The 16,012-nt window shown below is 43.5% G+C and overlaps 1 protein-coding gene across 1 annotated transcript in view; it reads right to left on the reverse strand.

Annotated features, from left to right (window-relative positions):
- The window catches only part of CEP170B (centrosomal protein 170B), a 61,975-nt gene that overhangs the window by 42,078 nt on the left and 3,885 nt on the right, over positions 1–16,012 (reverse strand). Inside the window, exon 2 of the mRNA XM_018556688.1 lies at positions 7,209–7,349. Within this exon, the coding sequence (XP_018412190.1) occupies positions 7,209–7,340 (132 nt within the window). The 5' untranslated portion in view covers positions 7,341–7,349. The remainder of the gene's footprint in view (positions 1–7,208; positions 7,350–16,012) is intronic.

The raw sequence follows: 16,012 nt of genomic DNA on the forward strand, positions 1-16,012 counted from the left end.
TATATATATATATATATATATATATATACACACATATACACACACATATACACACACATATACATATATACATATACACATAACATACATATATACATACACACACCCACCCCCAAATATATTGTGTATATACTGCTGATAGAAAGCTATAAGCACTCTGCGCTTCCTTTCTGTAATGCATGCATGAAACATTTGTTTTGCTCTAGATGAAAGTGGCACTCCATTCGAAGTGTACGCAAATCCAACAATAGTTCCTTTTTTTTTATCTCGACTGAAATCCAGTGCTGTCCTGGGTACCCTGCAAGTTCATCTCTAACTATATTATCAACTATGTTATGAAGATGAGGAAAGTGGAGGTGTTCCATAGTCCTAACACACTATGTCCTAGGATGCTCCTCCATAGATACAGTACGGTTTACAAGCATTGTTATTCTAGCACAGATAACATGCTACTTGTAGAGCCACCAGGTGCAAAAACAGAAAAAAAGGACTGGAAAAAGAAAACTAGTACAGCCACCACATCTAAGGGCTGGCAAGCTGCTATATATTACATTTTTGTAATATTACATCTTGTTTTAGATAGGTAGGTACTTAGACAGTTGAAATACATGCATGCTATTTATCAAAATGATTTGTAACTTTGGACAGCCATTCCATTCCTGTGTGTAACACACATCTGCCAGTCCATTTCAGCAGGTGGGTCCAGTATAAGGCCAGGAAATGAGGAAAAAAACTGCAAAAGGCACACATTGAGTGTACTCAGAACAGGGCTGAACAAATCCCAGTAGCCAGGTAGGGTAGCCAATGTCCCTTACAATTTACAGCTGGTACCTAACTTTTGGGACTCTTTCTAGTTGTCCATAGAGCTGGCTTCTAGAAAGAATCCTGCTGGCTCCTGAATTCCATATTCATTTGTCCACCTCTGACTCTATGAAAGTACTCAAGTTTTTATAATCTAATTATTGAAGCACATGGATATCAAGAGCTTCATGCATAGGAATGTACTGAGATGTCCCTGGTTTTCAGTAGAAACACCTAGAAGGTTCCGTTAGATTTCCTATTTATCTTACTTTATGGAAAATGCAACAGAAAAAGCTGGAACTCCTAGAACTCCTAGGTGAACAGGAAAAGAGTCAGAATTATGGTGACGAGATCTCACTGCTGGAGTGTCTAAGACATATAAGGAGTAAGGACCTGACTCAACACAAGCTCTGACAGAATACCTAATCTTCAACTTGCCAGGTGTACATTAGGGTAAAGTTAATTCTATTCTATGTATAGACTCGATGACAACATCACAGCTCTGGTCTATGCTATGACGCAATTGACAGCAAGTCACAGTAAAGATTTATAGATCATATATATCTAGGGCAGGGCATCATAGCAAGCAGTGACATCATGTATCTTCTGGAATACTACAGTAATAGCTTTTCCTGTAGGTGGTAGGAAAACCTGTAGCAAAGAAAAACACTTTAGTTTTTTTCTATATCATGAGCAGTTTCATGAGCTCTATTAGAAGGCAACGTCTCCCTAAAATTATTTGTGTGCTCTGCTATACATATTGTGGCAGTGCGTGGCAATGCCACAGAGTATGCTGGCAACACAGTCACCCAGGACTCTTAGCCAGAGGGGCTGAGAAATTCCAGAAAATAAACAAACAGATTTGCAGGGAAGAAGCTGGCCTTTCCGTTTCTCTCGGTTTTTCCAAATTGTGACTGGGATCTGGAGCTCTGGAGATTTCTAAGGCTGGGTTCACACCTAGGCATATCGAATATGCAGGTTTGCCGCGTGTTTCGTGTTGCGCGATTCGCGGTAAAAAACCGTGCGACAAACGCGTGTTTCCGAGGGCTACCTGGCTGTATCCCAGTGGATACGCGCGACAAAACCGCCCCAAAGAAGCTCCTGTACTTCTTTGGGCGCAGGGCGTTTTGTAGCGCGTTCATATGGCCTGTAATACGCCCAGGTGTGAACCATACCCATAGGAAATAATGGGATTTCGGTGTTTGAGCGTTTTGCAGAGCGTAGGAACGCGCTACAAAACGCCCAGGTGTGAACCGGGCCTTAGCGTTCTGGGTGGGATGGAATCTCCAGTTCCAAGGTCAGGTGGCCGAGAGCAGCCTCATTAAGAACCCAGACCAGAGCTCAAGAGAGAGTTAGGGTGGTGTGTGCCAGCATACTCCGTGGCATTGCCACACACTGCCACAATATCTTTTATGAAGTATTTTTTTATTTTTCTTCCATAGTATGATGCATATGCATTACAACACCTGCTAGTTGAGACCAACTGATTGGCTAGAACCACGGCAGGGCGGACAAGATGGCAGCTCATTTTATTCAAGTGATCTGAGATCACTTGTACTAAAATGAGCAGTGGCTTCCCCGATCTACATTTAGCTCTGCTAGCACGCAGCAGGGCTAAATGTAGAAAAAAACTATCAGCCCGGAAATGCATGTCCTGGGCATCGGGTGATAGGAATTCCGCACCCCTGTAGCAATCAGCATTGTCACTGCTGATTCATAAGCCTGTAGCTTGCCAATCAGCCCCTGGCTACACCTAGTCCAGTCCACTGCTTTCTGGATTGACAGCACTGCCTTTCTTGCTAAAACCCTCCCACTGTGAACTGCAATATCTGGAAGGGGGAGCGTGTGAAACAAAAGAAGATATTTTTTTTTTTTCTCCCTTAAGGAAATAAAGAAAGTTTTTTTGTTTACTTATCAAGCTTGTACAACTGGATTTGGTAATTGTTCAGTTACACAGGAGCCTTTAGTTGAAAGATTTTAAATTGCTGATTAGGTTAATAGGGTTGGTCCACCCAAAATAGTTTCGCTATAGGTGGAGCCTGGTGGGCTGAGTCAGTCCATAGATTCTTTATGTCTTTGATACTACAGCAGTGAGAGCTTCCTGACAAATTCCTGGTTCTGTTTCTGCTCAACTGGATGTTTTGGGAGTTCTAGTTCTTGCTGTTCTATTCTCCATGAATTCAACAGGGAGAGAGAGAACCTGTCATAATGCCCCCAACCAGTGTGCAGAGCCAGGAACATAAAGCGCAAGATCTCACCAATGGAGTGTCTAGGAGATGTAAGAAATTGACAGGTGGTTTCACTATCCAGCACCTACCAACATGGAAATTTGAGCTTTGGGAGGATTGTCCCTTAAAACCTAAACATTAATGTGAAATTCAAGTAGAGAAGGTAAATAAATATACATTATATTATGGATTCACCTGATTGAACATACATAGCTGCAGCTGAACTAGTTAATTATTACTCTTGGGAGTTAATGATTGACTATACAGACTGTCAGTAGCCTGGAGAGTTTATGTAGCCCATATAACCTATGCAAACATGAACCTTGATGCATTAGTATATTTCTTGTCCTCTTTAGGAAGAGTGAAAGTCGATAATACATCAGGAGCTGTAAAATATATGAATGACCATGTCCTGTTTTGGAGTGTTAGTTCCTTTGAAAGGAAATCTATAATGGTTTGTGTCCCTTTTATTAAACTTTGCATGCTGGGCTTTCTAATAGAAAAAAGCCCAGAAATGTCAGGATGCTTGTTGGAAGCCTGTGTAAACCAACTGACCACAAACTTATAGTTTTTTTCACATTCAGCCTCGGCGACAGAACGAGAAGAAACACTTGATTCCCCCATCCATGCTGAGCAGGGTGCAAGGGGGAATCTTCCCTGTGGGGCTATTGTATTCTGGCAGCCAGTGCAAACACCAGACTACCCGAACAGCCAACAGTGCCGAGAGGGCCAGCCATATCATGAAATTTGAGCAATGCATGACCAGCTTAAGCCAGATGGTCTAGTCCCTTGGTTCTTAACTGGTGGGTCATAACCCAAAAGTGGGTCGCAACCCCGTTTTTCGAGGCGAGAGGCTTCTCAGCCTCCCCCTAGCGCAGCACTGTCAGTTCTCGGCCAAGCAGCCATTCAAAATATGCTGCCCAGAGCCGAGTTTCAGCTTGAGGTGGACTGGGGCTATGGCCGTGAGGGAGCTCCATATATACATGCATTGCTTACAGCTCCCTCGCATGTCCTGTAGAGGTGCCTGGACCAGAGTGACATCACATTCTGGCTCCCAGCACCTCTACAGGGTGTGCAAGGGAGTTTTACAATGCACATATGGAGAAAGCTCCCTCACAGCACAGCACCCCACACTGGACCCCAGGCTGAGGATACATTCCAGTTCTCGTAAGGTAGGAAGACTGGGTGGATCTAAAAAAAAAGGAAAAAAAATATTTAGTTTTTTGGGGGGAGTGTGCATATGTCTGTGAGATTGTAACTGTGCTTGTGTTTATCTGTCAGTGTTTTTGAGGGCCCGTTTACACTAGTACAATGCAATAATCAAACAGTCCTGTGCCATTAGCACACTGTACCGTGCAGTCGCACCTACTATGTGTTCTGGTGCGGGAGATGGATTGCGTTGCCATTCATTTGAAAGGCACCCCAAACACAACTCCTGCCCACAGTTCGATCACCCGCACCAGAATGCGCAATGCCGTGCGTTCCATTGCAGTGCGTCTTGGATCGCGACCTAATGACCAAGGACAAATGTGGGTCCTGTGGTTACACATGTTGAGAACCTCTGGTCTAGTCTGTGCTAGAGTGGAGGGGTTATGTCCCCTCTGTAGTACATTCTGCAGTCCATGTCATCTGATCTCCCTGCCCTTCAAGTCTATATGACCCCATAGCGGTTATAAAATCTTGATAACAGTTGGCCTCCCGCTGGCTAAGAATAATAAATACAATTTTCACATTTTCTTATTTTTCTGTTATATTATTATACTGCTATTTTAGGTCCAGTGCTAAAACTAAAAATGTTATAATTGAAAAATACATTTAAAAAATGATATGACAGGACAGAGCTTGCAACACCCATCTCTCATCACAGGGGTCATATCAAAGCAATAGAAGCCAAGGGGCTCCCGTAGTTGACATATGATTTTTGAGTGGACTAACCATTTCATTTTTAAACTTTCTTCAGTTTTTTTCAGGTATTTTGCCTTGTGTAAAACAAACTGAAGGCAAAATGTAATCCGGCACTTGTGAAGCCAAATCAGTCAATCGGTGGCATCATAAGGGTTATAAAAATGTACAGGGAAGAATAACATTATGCCGCCTCCACCCACCAAATAAATAAACGTCATTTATACAGTATACACACAATGGAAAATAAGAGCCTGCTGTACTCTTCCAGCACAGACTTGCTCAGCCTCAGGTAACCATATGTCAGGAAATACACAGGGAAAAAGGAACATGAACTCTATTTACAGGGAGGCTGTTTGGAGTGTAGATATCCTTTGAGTAATTCTGCTGATGTATGCTTACTTTAAAGCATAACAAAAAAATTACTTATGTTTTGGGCTCCAAGTTTTTCTAAGTATCCACAAAAAATATTTTATCGGATAGGCCCTTCATTTGACAGGATGACAACACTCTACGTTCCTCAGTAAAAACACTGCAGGTTGTCACCTTTAGCCAAACCTTAAAGCAATTTTTAATTTAAATATTGTACTTGTTCACTGTAATAGGAATGACATACTGTATACAGACTTGTAGGCTCACCTATCAGCTATCTACATTAAAAGAGACCCTGTCACTGCCTGTTACTCCTTAAACTTAAAGTGCATTTCCACTTTCGTGGCCAAATTGGGATAACACCTATTTTATATTTGTTACATATTCCCATTCACATAGCATCATCGACACACAGTCACACCAGATGCAGTGTGTTCCGGCCCGATTGTGGCCAGAACGCACTGCATCGCATTGCGGCCAGCTCACTATGGTGTGGGGAAGGAGGGGGCGTGGCGGTCCATTGAAGTGAATGGCACCATAGCCATGCCCTCCGGCCACAATTAGGTCCGAACAAAATAGTGCTTGCAGTATTTTGCTAGGACCGGACCACAGGCATAATTTGCCTTTCGTTCCTATTTGCATTGCGGCCGGAGGGCGTGGCTACGGTGCCATTCACTTCAATGGACCGCCACGCCCCCTCCTGCCCCCCAACATAGTGAGCCGGCCGCGATGCAGTGCGTTCTGGCCAGAATCGGCCCGAAACGCACTGCATCTGGTGTGAACGAGGCCTTAAGGGTTACATTTTCTTCTTGCTTCTATTTCTTTTAAAAATGTTAGGAGGGGTTGTGATGGGTGAGGGGTCTTGTCCATTCAGAGGTGGCTTGTCTATGTTAATTAAGCTTTTAAGATAAACACAATCCTCAAATTTCATTTCCATGACTTTCCATTGGGACAGACCACTGTGAGAGGGCTAAGAAAATCCCAGAATCAGCGATCTTGCCTGATTTAACAAAACATCAAAAAAAGGTAAGAATTTTTAAAGTTATCTGTCAGTATGATATGTAAATAGGAACACATAACGAACATAGGAGGAGTTTTTCTAAATTTGACTGCAAAAGTGGAAATACTTTAAGGATCTGTTATACGTAGGGATGCACCCATACTAGTATTGGTACCGTTAGCCAGTATTTGGGCGAGTACTCGTACTCGCCTAAATGCTCTCGATGTCTATCCTAATACTGGAACTTCCGGTATCAGGAAGCCGGGCGGCGAGTAATTACATGCTGCCCGGCTTCCTGATTGGCCAGGAAGCTGGATCCGTGCTCTCTCGTAACCAGGGAGCATGGAGGTGGCTTCCTAGCCAATCAGGAAGCCGGGCAGCAAGTCACTATCCATCCCACCGGCTTCCTGATTGGCCAGAAAGCCGGCTCCGTGCTTTTTTATCCCCTGGTGATGAGGGAGCATGGAGACGACGACTTCCTGGCTAATCGGGAAGCCGGGCAGCGAGTAATTACATGCCGCCCTGCTTCCTTAATAAGACCTCCAGTATCGTTATTGGCGTCCTGATAAAGCTGAAGAGAATGCCCTCATGCACTGGCCAGCAGCTCAGATTTAAAGAAAACATTTTACTTTTTTTTGGTAATGGTTTGTTTTGTTTTTTTGTTAGGCCTAGTGGGGGTGGCTACCATAGAGATTGTAGTTGCTGAAGACGACAAGGTCCTCTTTTAAAAAGGACATTCTGGGACATTTAATTTTTCACAACTAAAAAGTAAAGTACAGTCAGCATTAGCTGGATTGGGTATTTAAAGATACTTAATGGCCTAGGATTTCTCCAACATCTAGGAAAAGTGAACAAGAGAAGCATCTGAATTGGCACACAGCATCAAGCTACAAATATGAGTTTACCTGGAGCATAAGCTCGCAGTCATCACGGCCAACGAAGATCATCTCCCGGGGCAGTCGATGGCGAGTGCCCGAGCTGCTCACCAGGAACCACGAGGTGACGCTCATCTTGTTACTTGGTTCAGTTCCTACCATTCAAACATCCTGCAATTAAAAAAGTGCAGTCTTTTTAACCTAAATAATAATGTGACATGGGCTCATGTAGAGTGTACATTTTACCTGAGCAGACTCTATAACTGGGATCGATATAGCCCAGTGACATTGACAAAGGTGCTATCTTAAGACATAGGACAGCAATGCACTGTCTGCACAAGCATCAAAAGGGACAAATACCTTGAGAATTGCTCACACTGTGAAAGGTGGGGACACATTATTGCGATTATCATATGTAAATACAGCCGGGATTACAGTGAAAACCAGAAAGGCGAGTTAAGCATCAAAAGTTCTATTATGGGAAGTAATATGTCTAAATACATATAATGAGCTCACGGTCACCTCTGAGTAATGTTAATTGCTATTAACCTTTTATGAGATATGCTAAGCAGTGTATGATGCTGCAGAAAAACATAAGCGATTTAGGAACTCAACTAAATGCTATTCTTACCTCTATCTGGTGACCTAGGATATAAATCACCACAAGTTTAGAAAGCACTTTAATTAATTTACCCAATCAGCCATGCCCTTCTGGTATTAGGATTTGCCTTTGCATATAAACTGCATGACTTGATAAAGTAACAGCATCATAAAATGTATTATCCAGCAGTTCCCAAAAAAGTTCTCAATACAGTGCCTCTTTGCTATGGACCATTAATGGTCATAGACGAGTTCCAGATACTGCATTTGGGTGATAAGGGATACATTAGAGCTTTTAGTGGCTGTGTGGAGAGAGACAACAGTGCTTTTCCATGTGTGTATAATCTCATCTTTACCAGATTAGGCCTTTCACTTTGGCAAGGCCATGCTAGATTGAACCCCCTGGTCAAGCCACAGATTCTTTAACTTTGTAAACACCACATAGCTGTTGAAGATGGAAGCACCCATACATGGGCTAGTTAAGCACCCAAACGTGGGCTATTGGAGCACCCATACATGAGCCAGTGAAGCACCCATACATGAGCCAGTAAAGTACCCATACATGAGCCATTTAGAAAACAGGGTTAAACCAAGAGGAAATTAATTGTTATGTATACCTGAAAATACAATCAAGCATTGCTTATGTACCAGGGTCATGAACCCCCGGGAAGAAATGTAAGGGCTTAGTTATATGGGTGATTTTTTATCGATTTCTGCTGATTGGTTTACCGTTTGCTGCCATTCATCTCATTAGCAGCAAACCGATTCAAACGTGTTGGAAATTAGGGGACTGACAATAAATGGATAAACCTCTTAGTAGCAATTAATAAAGATCTCCCCATGTAGCTTAGTCCTACGGCTGCCCATACGTGTGGCAATTTTCAGTCCATTTCAATCACTCTCCGTCCAGTGGAAATTGGACATAGGAATCTGACCCGTACATGGGCTATTTAGAAAACAGTGTTAAAATAAGAGGAAATCAATGTTTTCCTAAAAATGGATACATTGATAATTAATACGTGTACCTTCATATGAAACTGAGCACTCTACCTACAACCAATATTGCATCAATTGTAATGTCAAAACTGGGCGATAATTTGAGAGCTTCAATACAGTTCAATGAAAGATCAAAGCAACTTCTTAGAATGCACAGCAATCAATCTTATACCCAACCTATAGCTAAAGACGATGGCTACAATGTATACACAACTCAACCATGGGACTGAATCTGACCGAAGGTCTTCTCCAAACCTTTCACATTCTTATCAGTAAATGTGCAAACTCATGCCTATAGGAGGAGGAAGCACTGTGGCCGGTAGCCGTCGCTGGAAGAGGCATGGTCGCTGGGGGAGATAAACGTGAGCACTGTCTCCTGACAAGTCACATGTATTAGGTCACACAGCAGGGGTCTATCCTGCTCTCCACTTGATAGAATTACTATGCTAGAGGTTCGTTTTAAACACCAGGGAACAACAGGAATTAAAAATTAACAACTGTTCAAATCAGCGTTTTTACAGTTGATCTTATTCACCTACGTCCTCCTGTTCATGCATGTCCAGATTTCTACACAACTTCATCAAAGTCATTAGGATTGTTTCAATAATTTGCGAATGGGAACCCTTACTCAGTAAAGCAGCACAGAGCTCGGCAATGGAGGTGCAAAGTGCAATAGCCATAGATTTCAGTTTACTGACCAGTAAAATAAAAAAAAAAAGGTGATTGATTTTCATTAGCTGCCAGAGGTTACTGCACTTTGCTCTTTACTGTAGCATGCACCTTGTCGCTGTATTTAAAAACAGAACTCTGTGCCCATCCATACCTTTAGCTAAATCCGCACTCAGCACATAAAAGGTCTGCGCTGGCATTTCTATATGGAACAGAACATAATCAGCTGTTTCAAGGGACTTCATGACCACTCTAAACGTATAATCTTTCAGTATATGTAACAGCGCTCCTCATTTTAAAGGTCAGCGTAAGGGTTATTACACAGAGATTTTTCCACTTAATAGAAAGTGTGTGTAAGGGGGAGGCCAAATCTTTACGTTGTGGTAACGTGGTGTGCCAGTAGTGCAGTACCACATAATGCACACATAAGTGTCCATTTTAAATAGCACATCAATGCACTAAAGCAATGCACCTGCATTGCAGCATGAAGCAACGCATGGTAATTCCTGCATTGTCGTTGCACGTTGGCTGTACTGGAGTGCGTTGGCAGCACATTCAAACTGAAGGGGCTGCCTCAAAGGAGAACTATGAGGCGAGTGAAAATCACTCATCCTCATAGTTCGAGCCGATGTGTGACAATGAAACAGTCACACGTCGGCTCAATAGATCGGGAAGTAAGCAAACGCACACCGTCGCTCGATCATCTCCGTGCAGGGATTGTATTGTACTGACAGGCAGGATGGCACCTTTCATTATACACAGAAATGTGTTACTGATAGTGAACTTTGCAGGCATCTATCTGCCCCTCCTGGCAGCCCTGCCAGCCTAGGCAATGACCTACATTGGTTATGCAGAAATCCAGCCCTGCTCATCAGCCAAGTCACACAGATGATCACAAGGGGCCCTGGCAGGTTATAGGGAAGGCTGATGTCTCCATGTTTTGGTGAGACATTTACCTGTCTTAAAGTGGACCTTTCATTTCATGCCTGTATTAACCAGTTCCCAGCATGTCACAACTTACTATGAAATGTAAATATTAGCTCTACCTTTAACTATTAAAAAACAGTCCTTGAGCTTCATTCCAATGACCATGCCATCACTCTGCTGCAGGCAGGAGGAAGCATTTCCTCAGTCTTTTTTCTTCCCATGATCAGACTGCAAAATAGTAACTTTGTTGCCAGTCACTAGCCGAGAGGCTGCATCAGGGGCTAATCTGTGTCAGGCCTCGTTCACACCAGACATAGTGAAGGGAATTTATCAAAACTGAAGCAGACAAAATCTGGAGCAGCTGTGATTGGCAACCAATCAGACTCTCTTTCATTTTCAAATCTTAATTGAACAAACTGAAGAGAGAAGCTGATTGGTTGCCATACGCAGCTGCTCCAGATTTTGTCTGCTCCAGGTTTGATAAATCCCCCCGATGTGTTCCGGCCCGAATCCGGCTGGAACGCACTGCATCGCATTGCAGCCAGCTCACTATATAGTGGGGCAAGAGGGGGGTCCATTGACGTGAATGGCACCGTAGCCACGCCCTTCGGCCGCACGGGGACGCAAGGCACATCAATGCCTGCGGTCCGGTCTAAACAAAATAGGGCTTGCAGCATTTTTGTTAAAAAAAAAGCTCCCTCCTGCCCCACAACATAGTGAGCCGGCAGCAATGCGATGCAGTGCATTCCGGCCAGAATCGGGCCGGAACGCACTGTGTCTGGTGTGAACGAGGCCTCAGACATTTGTAAAAACATTGTAAGAACCAGCATCTAAGTCCAGGAAGTAGATTGTGACCCTGGATGATGCCTGAACAAAAATAGCACCTGCCTTCTGGACTGAGAAGCAGATGAGCGCAAGTGTAACCCCCTCAACAAAGCCATCAGTTTATAAACTTGTAAAACTGGTGACAGAGACCTGTCAGTGACTAACATCACACAGAAAAAAAAAAAACTAAAGCCAAAATGGTCAGAACCACAATGGAGAGATTCTTGAACGTTACAAAGTTTTGAATCCAGCTGGCTACTGCTCTACAGTCTAACTCTAAACCAAAGCTGCACAAATCCCAGGAGCCAGGTAACCAATGCTCCTTAAAAATGACAGTCAGTGCCTACCTTTTGAGGTTTTCTCTTGCGGATGTCAATGGAGCCAACTCCTAAAAAATCCTGCTGGCTTCTGGATTGGACAGACCGGCTCCAAAAGTCCATATTAGTTTTTCCACCCTTGGTCTAAACCAACCATTTTCAATTAGGGTTCTTATAAACTGTAGGATTCCTCCAGCGGTTCCTAGGGGTTCCTTGAGCTCTGGCTAATCGACTTCCTATTTGATGGTGCCTACATACTTCTGGAGGTCAACACCCCTTTGGAGGAGCCATCTGCACAATACCAATAACAACACCAATGATATGTTCAGCTTTCTGTAAGGGTGGCCCTCTGACCACAACTGTAAGAGGAAGTTTTTTTCCCTACCACTGGCCACCAAAAGTAAGGGTCCCACTGACCATCAATGAATTGGTTTTACCATGGGTTCCCCAAGACCCAAGAATTATTTCAAGGGTTCCTCTGTGGTAATAAGGTAGAGAAAAGCTATTCTAAACACTTCACGTCAGAGTCCTTCACCTAAAGCTTACATCACCCCGATTGAATTCCACTTTCTGGCAAGAGGTTAGAAGAGCACCATTGTTATCCCACAAATGAGGGTGGGGGAGAGTCAATTACCTGGAACAAAAAGATAAACCAGATTTTCCCAGGTCAGACTCAGTATATGTATCTCACCGCTGGCAGGAAACGGGATTATATTCTTTCAACGAGGATGATTAGAGAATAAATAAAATAAGTGATTGATTCTAAGTTAAAAAGAGACGTGTCTGAACAACAACTATGCAGAAAACAATGTGTTTATTGAAAACTGCTAAATAGACCACAGAAAGCTCTGAGCCAGGCATACAGTGCTAAGCACACCGATTAAAGGAAACGTGTATTGGGAGAATATGGCGGCTACCATTGCTGACCTAATCTTCTAAAAATGCTGGTTGTCTGGATGGCATGCTCACCCTCTGGCTTCAGTAGGTTGGCTCGTTGACTAGGACAAGTACACACACAGGGACTTCTGACTTGTCCTGATCTGCATATTTATTTCAGGGGGGGTGCAACAACAAGGAAGAGAGCACCCCCCCTAAAATGATGGCAGATAGCAAAGAAGCTAATGCTTCCCTTGCTATCTGCTGTTCTTTTTAGTATTCCGACAGCTGCCGGGGTCAGCACTCCGTGGGTCAGCAAAAGTCCACTGACCCACGGAGACAGGTGACATTATTTCTCTCCCCCACCCCTCACTTAGACACATCTCCCAGCCCAGTTCTTAGCAACCAGGGATGCTCTGGTCAGCATTCTGCCCAACTCCTGACAACCAGTGACATCAATTGTTGCCAGAAGCTGCGCGGGATGGCGGTCAGAGCATCCCAGGTTGTTAAAGGGGTTCTAAAGCCTCCGGTTTTTTTTGCCTATATCTACTGCTATCAAGCAGTAGATATAGCCAAAAAGATATTTAAAAAATACGTTTTAACAGCGGTTTAAACTTACCTTGCTTTCGCTGCGCGCTCCCGTCTGAGAAAACGAAACTTCTTCCGTGACCGCAAAGCATCTTGGGGCGGGCGCATGCGCAGTTCGGATTCTCGGCCGGGAGACGAGCAGAGACGCAAGGTAAGTCTATGGGCGCGTGCACCCGCATGCAGACACCGTGGGATTAGAAGGGCCTGCAAGCAGAGTGGAGTCAGCGCTGGATCGGAGAGCCGCCGCACCGCTGGAGGGACAGATGAAAACATCAGGAAAGAAGATGATCGGATTAAGAGACATCATTTAAGGTAAGTGCTGACATTAACATTGGGGGGAGGGGAAAAAAATGATCCTTTAATGTTACTTTATGAGCTGGGCGGGGCCATGTGTATGACCCTTATACATCTCCCCGCCTGGCTCTTAGCAACCAGGGACACTTTAGCCGGCGTTCCGCCCAGCTCCTGGTAACAAGTGACATCACTGGTTTCCAGGAGCTGGGTGGGATGCCAGGGGTGCAATTTTTGTAGCTACGCCTGTGACTGTACCAACCCACAATGAGCAGGCACAGGCTATTGTTGTCCAGATCAGAAAGCCAGTTGAGAGCAATGATGCTGGAGCGAGTGCATACAGATAGGTAGTAGCTGAAAGAGGCTGCAGAAAATCAACAGTACAGAGATGCAAAAAAAAAAAAAAAATATGAAAACAGTGTTTTAGAAAAAGAAAAAAAAAAACTTGCTTATAAACCAGCACACAAAACAAACAATGTCTTCCAGTTTACATCTGGTGACTTTTAATGATAAAAACAAAACATAATGAAAAAAAAAACAACATCATAATCTGGATTTAAAAATAAATAAATACAAATAAAAATAAATATAGAACAGAGAGGACAGGATGAGGAACTACTGTTCCCTATGCAAAAACCTAACTGCGCCCACACAGCTATTAAAAAAAAAAAACGTAGATTAGTCAAACGTGACAGGAACACAGCACACCATGCCCTTTAACTTGTCAATTTTTCCTTATCCTGATACAAATTACAAACAGACTTGAATCTGCTTGGCTGCCAAGAAGCATCACAAGGGGATGTTTTTTCAATAGGTGCCAACTAGGCCGACATATGACAATAAAAGCAAAGCTGAGTGGTTGCCCATAGCAACCAACAACAAATCCTTCTTTCATAGCTCCCCCAGACACCGGGATAGCTTCTGCTCCAGTTTTTCTCCTGTTTCCATACATCATCATCCCCCACCTCACGTTTATATTTATTGCGTTCACAAGGCCGTTGTAACTCTGTGAACCTCCTTACAGCTCTAGTTAGAACAGGCCTCAGCAACCATTTTGGAAAACGCTGCTAAGACTCAGGGAATAAACAGTCCCTAATCTTCCTAACAACCAACACGCACAAAGCATGTGCAGGAATTCCTGAGGCAGACGCTGGCTACTCGCAGCCCTCCAGAGCTCCACAGGACATAATAATATGTTCCAGACAGCCCTGGAGATCCGCTGCTGCCATCACCACCATTAAAACATCGTTAGATTGTAGTGCAGCAGCGTTAAAGAAAACCTGTAAGATAGTTTATAGGATGCCACTGCTGACCATGCCTTGTGAAACTGCCAGCTGCCTGGCTGTCGTGCTGATCCCCTAGCTTCAATAGCTTCTAACTGACCCAGGACCAGCATGCATAGTCCATCTATACTTACATAGTATTTGAGGTTGAATAAAGACATATGTCCATCAAGTCCAACCCATTGTGTGTGTGTGTGGGTGTAAAGATCCTCGCGTCATCTCGTTTTTAGGAGTACCAGCCTACATAGTTAAAGGGAAAATTACTTAAAAAAACGGGGAAAAAACGTAAGCTGCAACTGCGGAGTTTATCCTAAAAATGTTGTTATTTGTCTGGCTGTCATGTTGATCCCTTTGTTTTAATCATTTGACAATAGCTGCACTCAAGCAAGCATGCAGTAACTGATACAGGGATGCCAGATCTACATACTTGTTCTAAGAGAGAGACTAGGGCTGCAACCAACAAATCGATAGTTGTCAACGATTCTCAATTAGTTGGTTGGATCCCCTAGCTCTCTCCTCCACGCTGGGAGGATGGCACAGCAAGCAGTGGGCGGGTGCATTAGCGAGCCTGCTATTGGCTATTGCAATTTGAAATGGCTAATAACAGGCTGGCAATTGCACCAGCCTACTAGCTGCTGTGCCCTCCTCTCAGCATGGAGTAGAGAGCTAGGGGATCCAACCAACTAATCGATAATGGGAATAGGTGAAAACTATTCTCATCATCAATTAGTTGGTTGCAGTCGTATTTGAATCACTCTCTTAGAGTTTACATTCAGCTGCAGTCTTCGGAATCTTGCCAGTGGCAGCCGTCATTCCTGGGCTGAAGCTATTCTAGCACCATGTGCTTACAATACAAGTATTAAAAAGAAAAAATGATTATAAATAGGTGGGAAAAAAAGTCATTTTTGGTTTTGGCCCTTTAAAATTCTGCTGCGGGAGGTGCGTTGCAGTTCTATTCATTTCAATGGCACCCCAAACGCGCCTCCCACCCACAGTGTGGTCACCCACACTGGAATGCACAGTCCGCAATGCTGAGCGTTCCAGTGCAGTGCAATTGCAAAAAAAGTGCATGCAGTTTTATTCTGAAGTAAACTTTATGTTTATAACACTGCATTTGTGTATTTTATTTTAAATTAAGAATGGTATTTAATTTTTGTTATCCAATTAATCGAAAAAACAGCCGGCCAACTAATCGATTATAAAAATAATCATTAGTTGCAGTCCTAGACTCAAATACGAAAGCTGGAGTATGATGACAGACAAGCAATTAACATTTCCAGAAGGTGGTCACCAAAGGCAGCCTTTGTATTTTTCTCAGCATAGATTACCATCACGCGGTCCCATTCATTTTGCATGGTACCACAACGGCACTAAGGCAATGCAGTTCTGATGCACACCATACGTTGTGAAGCACTGAGTCTGAAAAAATGCTGCACATTTTTGTTATCTGTTCTTGTACATT

This window comes from Nanorana parkeri, unplaced genomic scaffold (genome assembly GCF_000935625.1).
Source record: "Nanorana parkeri isolate BGI_ZX_2015 unplaced genomic scaffold, ASM93562v1 scaffold12, whole genome shotgun sequence".
Lineage (NCBI taxonomy): Eukaryota > Metazoa > Chordata > Amphibia > Anura > Dicroglossidae > Nanorana > Nanorana parkeri.